The sequence below is a fragment of the Ornithorhynchus anatinus genome, chromosome 3 (assembly GCF_004115215.2).
Source record: "Ornithorhynchus anatinus isolate Pmale09 chromosome 3, mOrnAna1.pri.v4, whole genome shotgun sequence".
Classification (NCBI taxonomy): domain Eukaryota; kingdom Metazoa; phylum Chordata; class Mammalia; order Monotremata; family Ornithorhynchidae; genus Ornithorhynchus; species Ornithorhynchus anatinus.
This window is the reverse complement of record NC_041730.1, coordinates 125,203,522-125,225,455: the sequence shown is the minus strand read 5'-3', so window position 1 is coordinate 125,225,455 and position 21,934 is coordinate 125,203,522. Positions and strand designations below refer to the sequence as shown.

Below are 21,934 nucleotides of genomic sequence, written 5' to 3'. Positions count from 1 at the left end.
TTTGATTTGGGGAGCGGGAGGGAAGGGCTTCTCCATCACTGACATCTATCCTATGAGCTTTCTAAAGGCGCTTATTTTATTGCAGCTTATTAAACATTTCTTTGATATTAAAGCCTGTCTGTATAGTCACTGGGGTGTTGTCGGGACCTTATCCATCAGTGTTATTTATCGAGTGCGTACTGTGTGTGGAGCACTGTCCTAAGCACTTGGGAGAGCACAGTACATCAGAGTTGGTCAACATGTTCCCCTCCCACAGGGAGTTTCCCGTCTAGACCCCAGCATTCAGCTGCCGTGCCTTTCTCCCACAACTTACCCAAGGCCAGAGGAGCCGAAGCTGGAAGAAGCTGAGCAAAGCCAAGCCCGGCCACCCCCTGGGCCACTGGCCACTTAACCGTGACCAAGATCACGGCCGGTCAAGATACAGGGTGGAAAGCTCTGTCCCTGGACCATTTTTGACCAAATTCTTAGGAAAAATCAACTGGCCTAGATGGTTAAATGACACCAGGGACTAAAATCAGGGCACCTAGGCCTGGAAGCCACAGAGCAGCTCTCCCTACTTAGAAGAAAGGGACAATATCGACGCTTTGAAAGCCTCGGAAGGCGATCGCACCGTCCCCCGGATAACCCTAGTCGGGCATAGCGGCCTTGTCCAGGAGACCACCCCCCCATGTCGCCTCCTGCTTCCCTCCCCACACTCTCGCCACCCCCATTCTGACCCTGTTGGAGATTAGTGGGGGGCAGAGTGAAGCCAGGTAGCACATTTTGGAAATAAAACCAAGAGTTCCAGTCATGTGGTGCAGGGCGAAGCTCCCCACAGTTTAGGCCAGAAGTTCTGGTTCCTATTGCTTCTGGATCAGCGGCCAAGTTCCCTGAGTGGTAATTAATCAATGGTGTTTATTGAGCGCTTACTGTACTAAGCACTTGGAAGAATAGAATAGAATAGGTAGACACATCCCTTCCCACAACGAGCTTACAGTCTGGAAGGGAGACAGACATCAATAAAATTAATTTATGGACATGGAAGTAAGTGCTGAGGGGTTGAAACGCTTAACAAGCAGATAGAAGTAGGGCTCTCTCTATCCTTACCCAAACACCTCAAGCCTCACGTGGTGGAAAAGAGCAGCACTAAAGGCCTTGAAAGGCAAATCTCCCTTTGCTACTTCGAGCTGGGCTCTCCTAGTTAATAGTTTTGTGCCGGGATAAAAACAGCATTAGAAATTCCTTCCAAGCAGGCAAGCAAATTAGGACACACTCCAACTCTGAATCGACTAGGACGATTTTGCACAGACTCTCAGATGCACTGCCAGCCCGCGTGGAGGGGAAATTCAGCTCGGCTAATATCTACTTCCTCTCTTCGGGTGCCCTGCAACACACTTATTTCAAAAGATTAAATTGTCTGTTCTAATCGTGGGCCGGTTCTGTTGCACGCTATTGTTGGGGTCATTCAAATGTTGATGGGCATAGCGGTGTCCGTTCGTGTGGAAACATTCCTGAAACTCAAGGTCGGATAAGGCCACGACATCTCCCTTTGCTTGTGGATTCCACTCCCGCCCTCTCCCTGAGTTTTCCCAGATGAGCTTCGATCCAAGATGAGCTTCGGCACTCCAGCGGTAACAATGACATGCTCTGTCCTTTCTGGAAAATGGAGAGGACACTCTGAAAAGGAGCACAATGCCTCAAATTTTTCTCCCTTAGCCACTATGTTGCAAAAGGTTTTTCCAGAGGAGGGATCCAAGCTAATATCCCAGGGTTGTTCTTGAGAATAACAATAATAATAATAATAATTGTGGTATTTGTTAAGCGCTATGTGCCAAGTACTCAAAAACTCCCTCTAGACTAAGCTCGTTGTGAGCAGGGAATGTGTCGGTTTATCATTATAGAGTACTCTCCCAAGTGCGTAATACAGTGCTCTGCACACAGTAAACTCTCAGTAAATACGTTTTACTGAGTGACTGCAGTAGATAGAAGATAATCAGGACGGGCACAGTTCCTGTCCCAAATGGGGCACATAGTGTAAGGGGGAGGGAGAACAGGTATTGAATCCGGCCAGATTTTACAGATGAGGACACTGAGGCCCAGAAAAGTTGGGCCTTGCTGATGGTCCCACAGCTGGCAGGTGGCCGAGTCCGGTTAAGAACCCAGAGCCTGTACTATCCAGTCCTGTGCTCTACCCACTAGTTTCATTTTCTCTACAAGAGTGATCTCAAAGGGCTGATAGGTTGTAAATAAGATGCCTGGAATCAATCACGTTTACCGTGGTGGCCTCAGAGGGCTGATGAGTACCCGTGAACACAGAGACACCAGCTCAGACCGTGAAAGTCTTTAACTTTTAAATGCTCAAAGGGATTGGGTGACTTCCCCCAGTCTCCATCCTTCCCACACCTCAGGTGGGATATTCAACGTTAAAGGAGTAAAGAGGACTCTAGGCAAAGAACGCTCAAGAAGACAATCCCTCCCCGGGCATCTGTCATCCAAGTCTTGGTTGCCTCTGAGTCTGAGCTTTTAAAGCCCTCAATCACCTTGCTCCCTCCTACCTCACCTCGCTACTCTTCTACTACAACCCACCTCATACACTCTGCTCCTTTAATGCCAACTTACTCACTGTTCCTCGATCTCATGCATCTCGCCACTGACCAAATCCTGCCTCTGGTCTGGAATGCTTACCCTCTTCATATCTAACACACAATGACTCTTCCTTCAAAGTCTTATTGAAGTCACATCTCCTCCAAGAGGCCTTCCGTGACTAAGCCCTCTTTTCCTTTTCTTCCACTCCCTTCTGCATCACCCTAACTTCCTCCTTTTATTCATCCGCCTCCAACCTCACGGCACTTACGTACACATTGGTAATTTATTTATATTGTCTTTCTACTTCTCTAGACTGTAAGCTCGTTATGGACAGCGAATGTGTCTGTTATATTGTTATACTCTTTCAAGTGCTCAGTACAGTGCTCTGCACACAGTAAACGCTCAATAAATGATTAAGTCATGTTGGATCTTAAACCACTCAGTTCATATCTCCCCCCTCCTCAAGAACCTCTAGTGGTTGCCCATCCACATCTGCATCAAACAGGAACGCCTTATCATCAGCTTTAAAGCCCTCAATCAGCTCTTCCCCTTCTTACCTCACCTTGCTGACCTCCTAATGCGAACCAGCCTGCCCACTCTGCTCATCTTATGTCAACCTACACTCTGTCCCTTAATCTATCCCACTGCAAACTCCTTGCCCCTATCCTTCCTCGGGCCTGGAACTCCCTCCCCCTTCATATGAGACAGACCACCATGCAGGGAAGCTGCATGGCCTAGGAGCCAGAAGGACCTGGGTTCTAATTCCAGCTCTGCCACTTGTCAGCTGGGTGATGTTGGGCAAGTCACTTCACTTCTCTGTGCCTCAGTTACCTCATCTGTAAAATGGGGATTAGGACTGTGAGCCCCATGTGGGACAGGGAATATGTCCAACCCTTCTATCTACCCCAGGGCTTAGTATGGTGCCTGGCACATAGTAAGTACTTAACGAATACCACAGTTATTATTTCCCCACCTCTAAACCCACCTAAAATCACATCTCCTCCACGAGGCCTTGGCTGACTCCTCCCGCCCTTCACTGTCAACCAGATTTGACTCCGGATCCCTTAAGCATTTTTGATACTCACTCCAGCCCCATGGGCCTTGTGTCAATATCCTTATACTCCGCTATTTCATCTATCTGTGATTTCTTTTAATGCCTTCTCCCCCTGTAGACTGTAAACTTTGGGGCAGGTATCACGTCTACCAACTCTCCTTACGTTGTACTCAACCCCGTGCTTAGCACAGTGCTCTGCACACGGTAAGTGCTGAACAAATACCATGGATAGATTGATTAATCTCCGAGCCGGGGACTCCTCTAGCGAGGACTGACAAAGAAGGGGTGTGCTGTCCCCACAGTCGCTGAGAAAATGACACAACCAATGTAGAGTCTCTGAATGAATAAATGTCATGTTCACATGAAAGACAACATAGACAATATCAAACATCTTCTAAAACAATACTGCCTCTTCTATGGAAAGGACAATCATTGGCTCCCTCACTGGCCCATCACAAACCAGTTTCTTTAAAAGTCAGAACACAAACCAAAGAAAACCCCCAAACGAATCCACTTTCAATGTTGCTGCTGCTGCTTAGCATCTGAAAACAAAAACAAAATAGAACACTGTCGGCTTGCCCTTAACATATAAAAATACTATAACAAAATGAAATACAAATATATATTAGAATCTGTAAGTATTCTGTATAAAGAGATACTTTCAAAGTTAGGCTACAACAGGCAAAAGAAAACAGAAAGTCCAGCCTTTTCCATTTTCTACCACTTTTCCTTTAATAGGTGAATCTGCCCGGGAAGCGCTCTCGGTGCCCCGCTGGGATGTCCAAGCCCCCCACCCGAGGAAGCCTGCCGTGGATCATGGTTGTTGGAGGACTTGCCCCTCTCTTCCCTCGCTCTCCCCTGGGGCGGTTTGGGCCAGAGGGGGTGTTGCTCAGGGGGCCTGAGGCGAAGTACAGTCAGTTGATTGTATTTCTTCAGGCCCTTAACCAAACCGATTGTGAGCTGTGGTGGTGGCCAGCGCCCCGGAACCCCTCTCCTGGTACAGTCCTCTCTGGGCGGGCAGTAGTCAAGGCTAACTCTCGGGAGCCCCGGGCCATCTGGGAGCGGATCCTCTGCTGTTGGGCACAGGGGACCTCAGACCTTCTAATACTTCAGTAGGGTTGAGACCAGGGATAGTGTCTGTCGGCCCCTCAGCGGGATCCCCCCAGGAGCTCTCTGGGGTCGGGGCAGGGAGGAACATCCCTCCTCGAGCTCGGGGCTGCTCGCCCAGGTCTCTGTCGGGTGCACATTCCCCCAGAGACACGGCTAGGAACTGCCTCCTCTCTGTCTCCGAAAGAGAAAATTCCTTATTCAGCGCCCTGTTCTCCAAAGTTTCAGTGGCCTCCAGCCTGTGGCCTGCCCGACTGAGCCCACCCCCAGTTCAGCCAGCCTCCCTGTTGCTAGAAACGGGAGGGCGGAGGCCGGCGTCGGTCAGGCTGAGGTCGAGGTCAGGGTCAGGGCCCAGCCCGGAGACGGTCCACAAAGAAGCAGGTGCGCTCCTGGCTCCTCCCTGGAGCCTCCTTACCCTTCCTTCTCCCTCCCCCCCGGCATCTCTCCCTGACAGACATTTGGCTCCAGCCTAGCCAGGCCTAGGAGAGGAGGAGAGTCCCTGGAAATGAGTTGGGGCTTTGCTCCACTCCCTAGCGCTCTCTCCCCAGCCCGGGGGCCCTCCCCACGGCTGCAGGCTCTGCCCGCCCCAAGCCTCTGCCCCACTGGGGACCGAGGGTTCGGAAGGAAGCCGCCGGCGAGGAGGTTGGGAGGGCCGAGGTGGGCATGGGGGCCCTAGCATCAGGAAAATCCGGGTGAGCTCCAGAGTCACAAAACCACTTCCTTGTCAGAGAGGGTCTGAGGGACAACCCAGCAGCTGCTCCTCATCCTCTGAGCGGCGGCCGAGCCCGCCGTGAACACCCTCCCTTGGCCTGGTGCAGCTGTACACGAAGCATGGGATGGAGGAAAAAAAGCAACCCAAAACACAGATGGATGAAGCTGTCCGCCTTCCCCTCCCCCCTCCCACCCTGAGATGAAACCAAGTGGCCCTCGAGGAGCCTTCGGCCGGCTCCGGGTCGGTTTGCGCCGGGCCGAGGGGGTCCGGGCCCGAGAGGCTCCGGGCCCGAGAGGCTCCACCGTGGTTTCCCACCAGCACCGACCGGGCCGGCTGTAACACTGCGCCACCGCACAGGGTGGGGGAGAGGCAAGGAAGGGGGGGAAGCAACCACAGCGGTGGGTGGGTGGGTTTCCAGCCTGAGCCCATTAGAAAGCACTTAAGGCGGCTGGATGCACATGCCCGACCACATCTATCCCAAGGGAGCTGGAGGGAGGAGAGAAGGCAGAGGACCGGGAGGGCGAGGGGGGTGTCTACGGGAGTAATCCCGCCGCTTACGTCGGCGAACCCCGAGGGTCTCTGGCCAGGGCAGACGGATGAGTGGGAACGAAGGGTCTGGCGGGGAGGGCCCCGGCCCCCGCCCCGGGGTAGCTCGCCGCTCCGGGCGAGGAGGGGCACCAGCGGCCCAGGGGGTTCCGCTCCGGCTTGGGGTCCGGCGGTCAGCTGGGCACGTCTCCCCGCCTCCTGCAGGCTGCTTCCCAGAGGTGTCGGCTGGGCTGGGCTGGCTCCGTCCACCTGTTGGGAGGCCGTCCCGGCTTCGAGGTTCAGCAGGACGTCGCTGGGAGGGTTGGCTTTGGCTCCTCCCCAGATCCCCCAGCGGGACGACCCCAACGTGAAGCTTGATGCTGGGTGCCACCCCCGGCCAGGGTTCCAATAGCACAGGGCAGCTCTCTGGGCAAAGAGGTCTTGCCCTGCCACCAAGCCCCCGGCCCGGCATTCCTTTGCCCGACAAGGACCCCCCTGCCGGGCCGCACCCTTCGACCTCTCCAGCCGGGCCCGCCCTCCCCCGGGCTTCCGCTTGGCCTCTGACATTCGCCGCAGTGGTTGCCCTGACCCCGTATCCCCTTTGCCCCCGGTGCCCCCCACACCCCGTCCCTCCCCGCCCCGGTCCGGTCGGCCCCGTCCGGGCTGGTCCGGGGGCTACATGCAGTGAGCGCAGCCGCACTCGGTGGGCTTCTCCACCTGGTCCACGAAGGAGGAGCCGTCGCTGCACTGGAACGTGACCTTCCTCCGCTTCGGCCGCAGACCCGAGCAGCGGCAGCCCTGGCCCACGCAAGGGCCCCGACACTCCACCCACGACAGCGGGCGGCTGCTCTGGCAGATGGCATAGCCCCTCTGGACCTGGTGGTAGTCCCGGACGGGGTCCCCCCGGCACTCGGACTCTGGATGAGACACCAAGACAAAGCCACGGGGTCACCTCTCCCCTCAGCCCCCCGTCCCCCAGCCTCCGGCGGCAGGGGATGGTGTCAGAAAAAGGCCTCGAGCTGGGCTCTGCACAAGACCCTCTGAGCAAGGGTCCGGCGCCTGCCCGCACCCCTCCCCGCACGCGGCCCCCCTCGCCACTGGGTCTCCCCTCCCCACTGCCGGCCCGACGGGGTCGGGGGACCCCCGGCTGCAGCTCCACGGCATGGGGGAGGGGATGGGGCAAGCTCCCACAGGAGGCTCGAGGCCCAGAGCTTTTCCCGGAAGAGAGAAGACCGAGTGGGGCAGCCCCAAGCCCGTAGATGGGGGCGAGGGGAAGGGAAAGAGCCGGGGTGGGGGGAGCCCCCTTTCTGGAGAATTCTTGTTTGGGCGGCAGGGAGGTGATGCAGCAGATGCCCCTTGGGGCCGGGCATGCCGAAGATGAGCTGCCCAACTCCCGAACGGGGGTCAGAGGTAAGGTGGGCTGGACAAGAGCATCCAGGGTGAGGCAGGAGAAGACGCTGGAGAGCAGGGAGGAGAGAGAAGAGAAGAGGAAAGAGGGAGAAGAGAAGGAGGAGAAAAGAGGGAGAAAAGAAGAGGGACGAGGTAGAAGAGGGACGAGGGAGACGAGAAGAAGAAAAGAGGGAGAAGAGAAGAGAGGAGGAAGAGGGAGGAGAGGAGGGAGAGCAGAAGAGGGAGGGGGGAGAAGAGAGGAGGGAGAAGAGAAGAGGGGAACGGAGGGTAAGAAGGGAGGGGAGGGGGTGCCCCTCCCCCCCAGAGAGTGGAGTGGGGGGGGATTCCGGTGTGTGTGCTTTGTGTGTGTGTGTGTGTGTGTGTATGCATGTGTGCCTGTGTGTAGAGGACCGAGGTTGGCAGAGGGCTGGCTAGGAGGGGGGTCCCCGACCTTGCTCACACAGGTCCCCGGTAAAGCCACTGTCGCACGCGCAGCGCGCGGCCCCATCGGCGGAGACCTGGCAGCGCCCATGCAGGCACCGCAAGGCTGCGCAGGGCTCGGAGGGCGTCCCCTGCTGCGTCCCCTGCTGCGTCCCCTGCTGCGTCGCCTGCTGCGTCTCCGGCTGCGTCCCCGGCTGGTTGCACAGCGCCCCCCGGTAGCCGTCCTGGCACCGGCAGCTGTAGGACAGCGCGTCCAGGGCTGTGCAGGTCCCGTGGGCACATCTGCAGGGCAAGAGCACAAGGTACAGCGTGGGCTCAAGGGGCTTGGCCCGCTGCAGACACCCGCAGCGGACACCCGGAGCAGGGAGGCACCCGAGAGCTGGAGAACCCTAGGGAACTGTGAAGCAGTAAAAATAATGATGAAAATAATCGTGGTATTTGTTAAGCGCTTACTATGTGCCAGACCCTGTCCTGAGCGCTGGGGTGGATACAAGCCAATCGGGTTGGACGCAGCCCCTGTCCCATGTGGGGCTCACAGTCTCAATCTCCACTTGACAGATGAGGGAACCGAGGCCCGGGGAAGTGAAGTGACTTGCTCAAGGTCGCACTGCTGACTGAGGAGGAGAGATCGTGAGCCCCCTGGGGGAGCAGGAGCTGTGTCCAACCCGATGACTTTAATTCTACCCTAGTGCTTTGGAAGGGCCTGGCAGACAGAAAACCCTTAGATACTGCAATTATTATTATCATGTGAGATGGGGAAAGGAGTTCCTCTAGGCTGTAAACTCATTCTGGTCAGGGAATTTATCTGTTATACTGTTCTCTCCCAAGCGCTTAGTACAGCGCTCTGCACACAGTAAGCACTCAACGAATATCATCGACTGAGTTCAGCAGCCGTTTCCCTATAAAACTTGAACCAGACATACTGAGCAGGGAGGATGGAAGGGTGGAGGGACAGAGGAAAGGACAGGGGGAGGAAAGGAGGGAGGGTGGCTTAAGCCTCCTCCTGCCCCCTTGGCCCTTCTTTGTCCCACTCCCAGGCCCCCAGCTTGGCCCTGGATCTAATAGATTCCCATTCCCTTCTGTGTCGTCCCTGCACTAGGGCTCACGCCCTCTATTCACCCCTCCCTCAGCCCCTCGGCCCTTCCGTACCTATCCATAATTTATCCATTTATATCAACATCCATCTCCCCTCTAGACTGTAAGCTCACTGTGGGCAGGGAACGTGTCTACCGACTCTGTTATACTGTACTCTCCCAAGCGCTTAGTAGACTGCCCTGCGTGCAGTGAGTGCGCAATAAATCTGGCTGATGGAATGACCAAACATTCAATGGTTGATTAAGAAGCCCAGGTGGGAGTCTCTGGAGATGGGCCGGAATGGGGCGGGGAGGGAGGGAAGGGCCTCCGGGCCGTGACTCACTTGTGCCCTTGGCAGGGGTCTCCGGTCGGCTGGTCGCAGTGAGGGCCCCCCCACCCCGGCTGGCAGTGGCACACGGGCCCGGGGGCGGCGTTGGGCTGGCAGATGCCGTGGAGACAGTAGAGCTTCCGGCAGGGCTCGCAGCCCGGCACGACGCCCGGCTTCATCTGCGTCTTGGTGAAGTCCTGCAGCTCGTTGTTGATGTACAGGTTCCGGATGCAGCCGTGGAAGCTGGAGCCGTTCAGGATCTGCCACAGGCGGAAGGCCGCCGAGTTCACGTCGACGGGCATCCCTGGAGGAGGAGTGGGTGGGGAGTGAGCCGGGGCCGCCCCCCCAACTCCCGCCCCCAGCCAGGGACGAGGACCGCCCGCTTTGGAGAGCATCCGCTGTGCCCCTTAAACCGTGAGCCCCACGCGGGACAGGCACTGCGTCTGACCCGGTAACTTCTATCTACTCCAGCGGTTAGGACAAATCTGGGCGCGTAGTAAGCGATTAGCAATTAGTAGTTTTTTCATGGTATTCGTTAAGTGCTTACTGTGTGCCAGGCACTCTACTAAGTGCCGGGGGACATACAAGCTAATCGGGTTGGACACGGTCCTTGTCCCACATAGGGCTCGCAGTCTTCATCCCCATTTTATAGATGAGAAAACTGAAGCATGGAGAATAACAATAATAATAACAAAGATAATAATAATGGTACTAATAATGGTACTAATGGTACGAATGGTACTAATATGGTAATAATGGTACTAAATAATGGTAATAATGGTACTAATAATGCTAATAATGGTAATTATAATGGCTAAGTGCTTACTATGTGGCAAGCACTATTCTAAGTGCTGGGATAAATACACGTTCATCAGGATGGACACAGTCCCTGTCCACCCATAGGGCTCACAGCATGGCTTGGTGGAAAGAGCACAGGCTTGGGAGTAGGAGGTCGTGGGTTCTAATCCCAGCTCCGCCACTTGTCAGCTGTGTGACTTTGGGCAAGTCACTTAACTTCTCTGTGCCTCAGTTACCTCATCTGTAAAATGGGGATGAAGACTGTGAGCCCCACGTGGGATGACCTAAGTATCTACCCCAGCGCTTAGAACAGTGCTTGGCACATCGTAAGTGCTTAACAAATACCACTATTATTATTATTATATTATTAATTCCCATTTTAGAGATGAGGTAACTGAGGCCCAGAGAAGTGAAGTGACTTGCCCAAGGTCACACAGCAGACAAGCGGAGGAGCCGGAATTAGAACCCAGGTACTACTGACTCCCAGGCTCGTGTTCTATCCGCTAGCCCACACTGCTTCTTCTAATGGCTATTCATTCAATAGCATTTATTGAGCGCTTACTATGTGCAGAGCACTGGACTAAGCGCTTGGAATGGACAGATCGGTAACAGATAGAGACAGTCCCTGCCCTTTGACGGGCTTACGGTCTAAGCGGGGGAGACAGACAGACAAGAACAATATTCTTGGTTCACGTTATTAAGAAGACATGCTGTCCCTGGGTCCCGGTGTGAATTGATTTAAGAAAGTAGCATCCCTTCCCCTGCCCCTCCCCCCAGCCCTCCTGCCTCCCCGGGGCCTCACCCCCCACGTAGAGCGGGGCCTCGCTGTTGAGGGTGTAGTGCTTGCCAAAGTTGTCCATGGTCATGGGGCTGCCGCCATCGATGGAAAGATTCACCATCTGGTCAAAGGTGACCAGCTCCACCGTGTGGAATTGTCCATCGTTGATGGTCTCGGCACTGGAAAGAGAAAGGGTACCCCCACCCCCAGGCGCGGCGGGGGTCGGGGGTCAGCAGTTTTACCCGTCAGCCCCCACATGGACCAAGCTAGCGGCCTTGCCCCGGTGCTGCCCCATCTTCCAGACGAGGTAAGTGAGAAGAGAAGTGATTTGCCCAAGGTCACACAGCAGACAAGTGGCAGAGCTAGATTAGAAGCCAGGTCCCTCTGATTCCCAGACCCATGATCTATCCACTAGACTAGGCCACTCTCCTCCTAATGCTACTGCCATCACCACTCCTACTAGGGTCATCTGAGGGTGGGTCGGCAGGAGCCCAAGCTGTCTTGAGGCCAAGCCATCAGAGAGCTCACCTCCTCCAGGAGGCCTTCCCAGACTGAGCACACCTTTCCCTCTGCTCCCCCTCCCCTCCCCCCGCCCTCTGTTCTTCCCTCTTCCCCTCCCCTCAGCACTGTGCTCATTTGTATATATTATTTATTACCCTATTTATTTTAATGGGGTGTATTTCTCCTTGATTCTATTTATCTTGATGATGATGTCTTTTTTTGTTTTGTTCTGTTTTGCTTTGCTATCTGTAACCCCCGTTTAGTCTGTGAGCCCATCACTGGGCAGGGATTGTCTCTATTTGTTGCCGAATTGTACATTCCAAGCGCTTAGTACAGTGCTCTGCACATAGTAAGCGCTCAATAAATACTAATGAATGAATGAACGAATGAATGAGCCCAGACCACCGGAGCTCGAGCTGTCTGAACCCAGACTATTACGATCCCGGACCGTCATGAGCCCGGGCCATCAGAGGCGAACCATCATAAGCCCAGGCTGCCTGAGCCCAGACCATCATGAGCCTGGACCATAATAATAATAATAATAATAATAATGGTATTTGTTATGTGTTTAACTTTGTGCCAGGCACCGTATTAAGTGAGAGGGCGGATATAAGCAGATTGTATTGGACAAAGTCCCTGTCCTATATGGGGCTATGGGGCTTTCAGTCTCTATCCCCATTTTACATATGAGGTAACTGAGGCCCAGAGAAGTAGAGTGACTTGCCTAAGATCACACAGCAGACAAGTGGCAGAGCCAGAATTAAAACCCATGATCTTCTGAATCCTAGGACAGTGCTCTATCCACTATGCCATGCTGCTTCTCTAAGCAGCTCATCAGCTCATGAGCCTGAGATGTCTGAACCCAGACCGTCATGATCCCGGACCACTTGAGCCTGGTTCGTCATAAGCCCAGCCCGGCTGAGCCCAGCCTGTCACGAGCCCGGACAGCCATAAGCCCAGGCCGTCTGAGCCTGAACCGACATGACCCCGGACCATACCCTGGACCTTCATGAGCCTGGACTGTCTGAGCCCAGACCGTCATGAGCCTAGGCCGTCTGAGCCTGGACTGTCCCGAGTCCAGACCGTCATGAGGCCGGACCATCATGAGCCCGGGGCGCCTGAGCCCGGATCACTGTGAGTCCAGACCATCATGAGTCCGGGTCATCGGAGCCCAGGCTGCCTGAGCCTGGACCATCGTGATCCTGGACCATCCGAGTCTGGATCACCAGAGCCCGGACCGTCATGAACCCGGGCCGTCTGAGCCCAGGACGTCTGAATCTGGACCGTCATGACCTCGGATCGTCATGAGCCCAAGCCGACTGAGCCCAGACCATCACAAGTCGAGACCATCACGAGCCCGGACCGTCTGAGATCGGACTATCGCGAGCCCGGGCCATCTGAGCCAGGGCTCGCAGGGTTTGGCCCTGGTGAGAGCATACCCCTGGCCGGGGGGGGCAGAAGAAAGGGACCATTGAGCTGGGGAACCCCCTTCGTGGGTGTCCTTCGAGGTCAGGGCGGAGCAGGAAGGGGAAAGCAGAGGAGGTGGAGGAGAAGGAGGAGGAAGGAGAGGAAAAGGAGGAGGAAGAGGAAGAGGAGGGGCGCTACCTGTAGATGGCAGAGCTGGGGTAGCTGCCAGGATCGTAGCTGACCCGCACGTGGCCCTGGTACAACTCCACTGCGATGTGGTCGTTGTCGCCGTTGTAAAGCAGGATCCCGTTGTCTTCCGCCGTGGACACCTGGGCCGCGGGGGGCGACAGCGAGGACGGGAAACACACTGAGCGGCACGGGACTGGCCGCGGGGCTGGCAGCGGGCCGGCACGGAATCGGGTGAGAGGTAGCCGGGGGCTAGTGGGAGGTCGGTCCGGGACCGGGCCAGGGGCTGGCGGGGGACTGGCATGGGACCGGAGGAGAAGGGGGCAGGGATCCGGCACACAAGGACAGCATGGGACCGGGTTGATCGGAGTTGGGCGGCAAGTGCTTCGAGGGCTGCCTCCCTGGCCGGACCCTCCCTCCACCTGCCCTCTCCATCCCCGCTCAGGTGCTGCCCCCCGGGCCCACCGTCCCTCACCAGCCCGGTACCTGCAGCGTGATGTTGGCCCGCGGCCAGTTCTGCAGGTCCGTGAACTGAAGGTAGGTGTCCCGATCCACAAAGTTGACGCTCAGCAACTTCTCGCACTCGGGCCCGCCGAAACCGGGCCGGCACCGGCACACGGGCCGGCTCCCCAGCATGGCGCAGTCGGCTCCGTTCTGGCAGTCGGCCCGCTCGCAGGGGCTCAAGGGCGCCCCGGCCCGGGGAGGCATCTCACACAGCTGCCCGCTGTGGAGAACGGGATGGTTCAAGGGGGCGCCGGAGGGACCGAGGGACAGAGGGTGACAGGCTGGAGGGAGGGAGCCAGGACCGGGGTGACGGGAAAGAGAAGACTCTCCAGCTCTCTCTGCCAAGTTTAAGGAGAGAGAGAGGAACTAATGGCAGAGAAGGGGGCTTACTATGTGCCAAATCACTGTACTAAGCACTGGGGGAAATACAACACGAGAGAAGCAGCATGCCATGGTGGATAGAGCACGGGCCTGGAAGTCAGAAGGCCATGGTTTCTAATTCCAACTCTTCCACTTGTCTGCTGTGTGATTTTGCGCATGTCACTTCACTTCTCTGTGCATCATTTACCTCATCTGTAAAATGGGGATTGAGACTGTGAACCCCACATGGGACAGGGACTGTGCCCAACCCAATTTGCTTGCATCCACCCCAGCGTTTAGTACAGTGCCTGGTACACAGTTAAGCGCTTAACTACCATAATAATAATAATTATTATTATTAAGATAATCAAAAAATTATAGAAATTGGAGGTAATAATACTTGTGGTACTTGTTAAACACTCCTATAAGCCTTCAGGACATCTCTACTTGGATGTCCCACCGACACCTCAAACTTAACACATCCAAAACAGAACTCTTCGTCTTCCCACACAAACCCTGGTCTGCCTCCAGACTTTCCCATCGAGGTAGACAGCATCACCATCCTCCCTCTGTCATTCAATCTGCCAACCTAACCTGTCTCCAAATCCTTTCCTGTCAGTTCTACCTTCATAATATCTCTAGAATCTGCCTCTTCTTCTTCATCCAAACAGTTAATCCAAGCAGTTATTTCCTACCTCTAGTATTGCATCAGCCTCCTTGCTGACCTCCAACACTGATCTACTCAGTATGCCTCAGTCTTGTCTTTCTCGCCACCACCTTGCCCTCATCCTCCCTCTGGCCTGGAACCCCCTCCCCCTTCATATAATAATAATAATAATGTTGGTGTTTATTAAGCGCTTACTATGTGCAGAGCACTGTTCTAAGCGCTGGGGTAGAAACAGGGTAATCAGGTTGTCCCACGTGAGGCTCACGGTCTTAATCCCCATTTTACAGATGAGGTAAATGAGGCACAGAGAAGTTAAGTGACTTGCCCAAGGTCACACAGCTGACAAGTGGCAGAGCTGGGATTCGAACCCACGACCTCTGACTCCCAAGCCCGTGCTCTTTCCATTGAGCCATGCTGCTTCTCAACAGACCGCCATATCCACCATATCCAACAGACCACCACTCTCTCCACCTTCAAAACCCTACAAAAATCGTACCTCTTCCAAGAAGACTTCCCTGACTAACTCCTTTTCCCCACCCTCCCTTCTACATCCCCTATGCACTTGGGTCTGTACTTCTTAAGCAGTTTGATTCTGGGCAGCAACTGTCATTCTTTACTGTTGTACTGTACTTTCTTAAGCACCTAGTACAGTGTTCTGCACACAGTAGGGGCTTAATAAAAATGACTGAATGAACGCTCATCCCACTCCCACAGCACTTATATACATATCACTCTACTCTGTCGGTTCCCCTAGCTCCCCACCTGTAATTTATTTCAATGTCTGTCTCCCCATAACCAAGTGCCTAGTACACCTGTGGCCAGGGAACATATCTACCAATTCTATCACATTGTATTCTCCCAAATAGTGCAGCAATCTGCATACAGTAAGCACCCAATAAATATGATTAATTACAGTGTTCTGCACAAAAAGTGTTCAAGCAGCCCGACTGATAGAAAGAGCATGAGTTCTAATCCTGGCTCCACCACTTGTCTGCTATGTGACCCTGGGCAAGTCACTTAATTTTTATGTCTGTCTTTCACTCTACACTGTCAGCTCCCTATGGGCAGGGAACGTGTCCACCAACTCTGTTCTACTGTTTTTTCCCAAGTGCTTAGTACACTTCGCTGCCCAAAGTAAGTATTCAATAATGAAGCAGCTTGGCTTAGTGGAAAGAGTACGGGCTTGGGAGTCAGAGGATGAGGGTTCTAATTCCGGCTCCCCCACGTGTCTGCTGTGTGACCTTAGGAAAGGAACTTAACTTTTCTGTGCCTCAGTTACCACATCTGTAAAATAGGGATTAAGGCTGTGAGCCCCACGTGGGACAACCTGATTACCCTGTATCTATTCCAATGTTTAGAACAGTGCTTGGCACACAGTAAGCACTTAACAAATACAATTGCCTGATTCTCTGTGCTATGGTTACCTCATCTGTTAAATGGAAATTAAATCCTCCTCCCTCTGACTTAGACTGTGAGTCCCTTGTGGGATAAGGGCTATGCCCAATCTGACCATTCTGTAGCTACCTCAGTGCTTAGTACAGCTGCCCACACCCCCAGACCATCAATTCCCCCAGTAAAATCGGTGGGCAGTGAAGACAGGGGTTTCTCCCAAACCCACCAAAAGCCAGACAAACTTGTAGCTTCCTCTTTCAGAAGCACATATGGGTGTGCAAACCCTCTGCCTGGCTGTGCACTTTGGAGCAGGCAAAAGGATGGATCTGTGGAGGGTTCTTGGAGTGCTCGATCTGGGAGGGAACATGTCTGCTAACTTTGTTGTATTATACTCTCCCAAGTGCTTAAGAGACTGCTCTGCACATAGTAAGTACCCAATAAATACCAATTTTCGGTTGGTGGATTGAGCCAGGCACTGCCATCCCACCGCAGAGAATACTCAAAGGGGTCCAGCCCACCCCAAGCCCCAGGCTCAGTCCCCTTGTCCTTTTTACAGTGAAATTGGTGTTCTTGGGGGCAGGGAGGTTGGAATGAGTTTGTGGGAGGGAAGACTGGTGAGAGGGTGGGGTGGTGACATCCACAAGTTCTGAGCAATGGGGTGGGGGTAGAGGGGCTCTCTGGCACTCCCCCCGCCCCCCCGCTCTTTGGGCTGAGGACAGAGCCCCCGACTCACCTGTAGCCTTCCGGGCACAGACAAGAGTAGCCATTGACTTCGTCCACGCACTGGGCTTGGTTCTGGCAGCGATGGTCTGAGCAGTCGTCATAGTCCACACTGCAGTTGTCTCCCACGTAGCCTGGGGCACACTCGCACCTCCAGACAGAGAACGGACCCTCAGTGAGTGACTCACACTCACACACTCGCATGCTCACTCCCCTGAGCCTGAGCTTTCCTGCCTGGGCCCAACAAGCACTGCCCGGGCACTGAAAACATGCAATCTGGTAGACCAAAGACCAGCCAGCCCACAGGGGAGAAGGGGATGAGGGGACAGTGCAAGGAATCCCCAAGGAATGAAACTGTGAGGAAGCTGAACTGCGCTTGGAGTGTGCTCGGACTGTGTTTGGAGTGTGCTCGTACTGCGCTCCGACTGTGCTCGGACACTCTTCCAGCAGCAGAAGGGCACGGAGAGATGGCAGCTGGCTTTTCTGGTTTGGTGCAGCATGAACCAGTATCCCCCCCCTTCTAGAGGGACCCGGGCTGCCCTCAATTCCTCCCTGTGAAATGTGGAGGGGAAGGCTTTGCTTGTACATGGGGAGTGGGGGCTGACAAGGGGATAGGAAAGGCAGAGGGCTTATTTCAGGGCTGCTGCTCTATAGAGGGCATTTAATTCTAGGATGCCCATGCACGTGTGGGAGATAGAGAGAGTGTGTGTGTTTGTGTGTGCATGTGTACACACGCATCCTCTCTCATCTTGACAACTGACCTCAGAGGATTCCTAAACCCAACTGAGAGTTTACCAGGTCTTGCCCCTGGGGATGGTCCTGCCCTGTTCTTCCCAGTCCTCACCACCTCTTCCGCTACCCCTGCTCTTCTTCAATACTCTCCTTTGCCCCCTCCCCTGCTCGCCCCGTGTCCCTTCCTTTGCTCCCTCCCCCTCCCTTTTCCCTTGCCTCCCTCTTATTCCCACCACCTCCCAAATCTCAGAGAAGCTTGGGGTGTTGACTTTGAGCCAGCTGGAACAGAAAGTCAGGGAGAGGGCAACCCCAGGGCAGGGTAGGGCGGGGCAGGTCAGCAGGAGGACTTACTTGGGCCCCTCAGCCGTGCTCACGCAGCTGGCCCCATGCTGGCAGGGATTTTGCTCTGGGGAACAGAAATCCATCAGCCTCTCACAGGCCTCTCCTGGAATCAAGAAACCAAAGGAAAACAAGGGGGGATGGGAGAAGCAGAAGGAGGAGGAGGAGGAGACCCCCCGGCAGGTTAGCTCCCCTCTGCACCCATGAGATCCACAGGGCAGAGCCAGACCTGCTGTCGCTGCTGCCATCCCCAACTCCAGGATTCCCAGAGGGAAGGGGGAAGGAGATACCCAGCCTGGCAATGAGGGAGAGGCTTCCAACCAGGAGTCCCCACTGTGACCCAGGGAGATGGATCTGGGGTGCCCTCTGCCATCGGGAGTGAGGCCAGGGAGAATGGGTGTGCATGGGTGGTCGTGAGAGACAAATCTGAAGTGCCACCCATCCCCACCCTCCTGAAACACTCCCGCAGGTCCCCCTGGGCCCAGTTGTCCCCCTCCTCCATGTCGCTACCTGTGTAGGGCGGGGGGCACAGGCAGGTGGAGTTCCCGACTCCGTCCACGCACAGGCCGCCGTTCTCACAGTTGTGACCTTGGCAGTCGTCCACGTTCACCCCACAGGTTGGCCCCTCGAACCCCTTGGCACAGGCACACCTATGGGCACAGGAGGAGAGGCAGGCAGGGGAGTGGGCAGGGAGTAAGTGGCTTTTTTACTTTTTAATGGTATTTGTTACATGCTTACTATGTGCCAGGCACTGTACTAAGTGCTGGAATAGATAGAACCTGACCAGGTTGGACCTAATCCATTTCCCACACATGGACTTAATCCCTTAATCACAGTCTTAATCCCTGTTGTATCGATGAGATAACTGAGGCCCAGAGAAATACAGTGACATGACCAAGGTCACTAAGCAGACAAGTGGCAGAGCCAGGAACGGAAGCCAGATCCTCTGACTCCCAGGTCTGTGCTCTTTCTACTAGGCCAAGCTAATGTGGGCAGGAAATGCATCTACCAACTCTGTTATGGTGTACTCTCTCAAGCACTTAGTACAGTGCTTTGCCCACAGTAAATGCTTAATAAACACGATTAATTGTAGCGGCAGCAGAAGTAGTAGTAGCAGAAATGGGAGGTTCAACACACTGTTCTAAGCACTCTACACAGTGCAAAAGAAGCATAAGGCATACTACACACATTCCTTGCCCACAGAGATCTTAAACTCTAAGGTAGGGGTTAGAGAACAAACATATACTTAAAAAAGGGGAAATATGAATGAGTACACTGTACAGTTGATTATGTGTGTGTGTGTGTGTGTATATATATATATATATATATATATGTATATATAAAGTGCTGAGGCTCAGGGTAAATAAATGAATGTCAGGATCAGAGTTGGCTGATGAGTTGCTGTGTGAGCCTGTCTTTTAGACTGTGAGCCTGTCTTTTAGACTGTGAACCCGTCTTTTAGACTGTGAGTCCGTTGTTGGGCAGGGATTGTCCCCATCTGTTGCCGTATTGTACATTCCAAGCGCTTAATACAGTGCTGTGCACACAGTAAGCACTCAATAAATATGATTGAATGAATGATCTGCGGTGTTGGGATTTAATCAGGGAAGGCTTTTTAGAGGAAGTGGAGTTTTAGGAGGGCTCTGAAGGTGTGGAAGACTGTGGGCAATCGGTCAGAATAGCCAGGGAGAAGGTTATTCCAGGCCGGTGGGGCAGTGTGAGGGTGGGGACAGAGGCAGGGGAATGGATAATGAGATACTGCTAGAAGATTGGCTTGGGAAGAAGGAAGAGACTCAACTGGAGGGTAGCAGCAGCTCAGCCTTAGGAGTCTGGGAATCGGAGGACCTGGGTTCTAATCCTGGCTCTACCACTTGCCTGCTGTGTGATCTTGCGCAAGTACTTAACTTCTCTATATCTCAGTTACCTCATCTGTAAAATGGGGATTAAGAGTGTGAGCCCTATGTTGGCCAGAGACTTTGTCAAATCTGACTGTCTTGTATTTACTATAGTACTTAGCATGGCACATAATAAGCACTTAACAAATACCGTATTAAAAAAAAAGATGGGAAGAGTCGGTGAAGCCAATTGTGAGGTTTTGCTCTATGTGGAGGGTTTTGAGGAAAGGAGAGTTGTAGGCAGTGTGATGCTTCAGGGAGGTGATCTGTGCAGCAGATGCTGCCATGGGGAATAGAGGTTGCAAGCGGGAGAGGCTGGAGGCAGGGAGGCTGGGGGCCAAGCGATGGTCTTGTCGTGTTCTAGTTCAGTCAGTCAATTGCATTTATTGAGCGCTTGCTGTGTGGAGAGCACTGTACTAGGCACTTGAGAGAGTACAGTATAGTATAATAATGATCTACAGGGGCAGACACATCCTCTGGAGGAATGTCAGGCAGGGCGATCGGGATGGAGAGAAAGTCAGAGAAGAGTATTCCTTAACACACTAAGGGAATGACCCCATGGAAATAAAGCTGAAAAAGCCATAATCAATCTATGGTATTTATGAAGTGCTTACTCTATGCAGAGCACTGGACTTGGGAAGGTACAGTAGGGTGAGTAGACATGATCCCTTCCCTGAAGGACTGCTGGGTCAGCAGTCAGAACTGGGTTTAGAACCCAGGTCACCTGATTCCCAGGGCAGTGGTCTCTCTCCACTGGACCAACCACAGGGTTAAAGGAAGAATAGACCATGATGTTTCCTGCGGGGAGGGAGGATGGGAGAAGTTAACTGACTTGCCCATGGTCACAGAGCAGAAAGTGGGAGTCGGGATTAGAAACCATGACCTTCTGACTCCCAGGCCCGTGCTCCATACACTACACCGTGCTGCTTCTCAACTATGTGGGAAAGAAGACGAGTTCATGGATCCTCGAAAGCTGCCATCCTTACCTGCCACAGCAGGTAAGTGGCGGAGCCGGGATTAGAATCCACTATTCAGACTCCCAGGTCTGTGCTTTTTCCACTAGAGCCCACTGCAAAGCTGGGCAGGAGGGTCCTGCAGGCTCACGGTGAGGATGAGCTGGGGACACAGAGTCCTGAGCAGGCAGAATCCACCCAGCCCGAAGGAAACACACTTGAGTGAGAGCTGCCAATTACTTCTAGGGCAGAAGCCCAGTTGCCCCTCACCTCCAGGCAGAGTCTGCTCTGCTCACCCTCACCCTGCCATTCAGCTCCAGGGCCCAACTTCCTTCCCCTCCAAAATACTGAGAACTCCCTCCTCCTTCTCCTCTTCCTCCTCCATATCTTCCTTCTCCATCTCCTTCACCTCCTCCTCCTCCAAATGCTCCTCCTTCTCCATTACCTCCTCCAGCTCCTCCTCCTCCTCATCTTCCTTTTTCATCTTATCCTCCATCTCAAACTCCTTCTCCTTCTCCCACTTTCCTCTTCCTTTACCTTGACCTTCATTGACTGAGCCCTCTTTTCTTCTTCTCCCACTTCCTTCTGCAACTAAGCCCTCTTTTCCTCTTCTCCCACTTCCTTCTGCACTGCCCTGACTTGCTCCCTTTATCCATCCCCCTCCCAGCCCCACAGCACTTATATGCACATCTGTAATTTTATTTATTTATATTACTATCTCCCTGTCTATACTGTAAGCTCATTGCGGGCAGGGAATGTGTCTGTTTTATTGTTATATTATATTCTCCCAAGTGCTTAGTATAGTGCTCTGCACACAGTAAGTGCTCAATAAATAAGATTGTCTGACTGATTCTTTCTCAGCTGGCCCCACCTACCTCCTGCTCCAGACCAGCTCTGCCTCTTGCCTCGCCCCTGATCAGCGGGGAGAAAACAATTTATGCTGTGTTTGAGAGACGGGAAGGGAAAATGCTTTGATTGAGCAGGGCTGCAAAACCCCAAAGGAAAATCTATGCCTATTGTCAAGATGTGGGGTTACCAAGGCGACAGGACGAGAGGACTTTTAGTATTTTATTATTTTTTTTTTTACATCTGGTAATTTGGGTCTGAAGAGACAGGGTCTGGTCATTTCTGCCACTTGATTCAACATCCTTTTCCAGGGAACTCATTTTCTCTTTCCCTGCTGGGGATTTATTTTCAGCAACCAATTTGGTTCCCTGGAATGGTGTGCAGTAGAGGGCTTCAGGGAGCAGTTACCAGGTCAGTCTGGACCAGATCCAGCTGGGTCTGAGCCTTGTGGTTTCATCTTTTCTCTAGACTGGAAGCTCCTTGTGAGCATCAGACTTTCAGTCAGTCAGTCAATCGTATTTATTGATAACAACAACAATAATAATAATAATGATAATGATGGGATATTTGTTAAGGTCTTCTATGCCCCAGGCACTGTACTAAACACTGGGGTAGATACCAGGTAATTGGGTTGGACACAGTCCCTGTCCAACATGGTACT

The 21,934-nt window shown here is 53.7% G+C and overlaps 1 protein-coding gene across 1 annotated transcript in view; it reads right to left on the bottom strand.

The window, feature by feature from the left end:
- Positions 1-3,950: 3,950 nt before the first annotated feature.
- Positions 3,951-21,934, bottom strand: part of SLIT1 (slit guidance ligand 1) — a 232,469-nt gene continuing 214,485 nt past the window's right edge. Inside the window, exons 29-37 of the mRNA XM_029060451.2 lie at positions 18,090-18,229; positions 17,592-17,685; positions 16,522-16,659; positions 13,352-13,589; positions 12,878-13,008; positions 10,796-10,950; positions 9,211-9,499; positions 7,804-8,075; positions 3,951-6,880 (exon numbers count right to left, since the gene is read on the bottom strand). Coding sequence (XP_028916284.1) covers positions 6,639-6,880; positions 7,804-8,075; positions 9,211-9,499; positions 10,796-10,950; positions 12,878-13,008; positions 13,352-13,589; positions 16,522-16,659; positions 17,592-17,685; positions 18,090-18,229 — 1,699 coding nt within the window. The 3' untranslated portion in view covers positions 3,951-6,638. The remainder of the gene's footprint in view (positions 6,881-7,803; positions 8,076-9,210; positions 9,500-10,795; positions 10,951-12,877; positions 13,009-13,351; positions 13,590-16,521; positions 16,660-17,591; positions 17,686-18,089; positions 18,230-21,934) is intronic.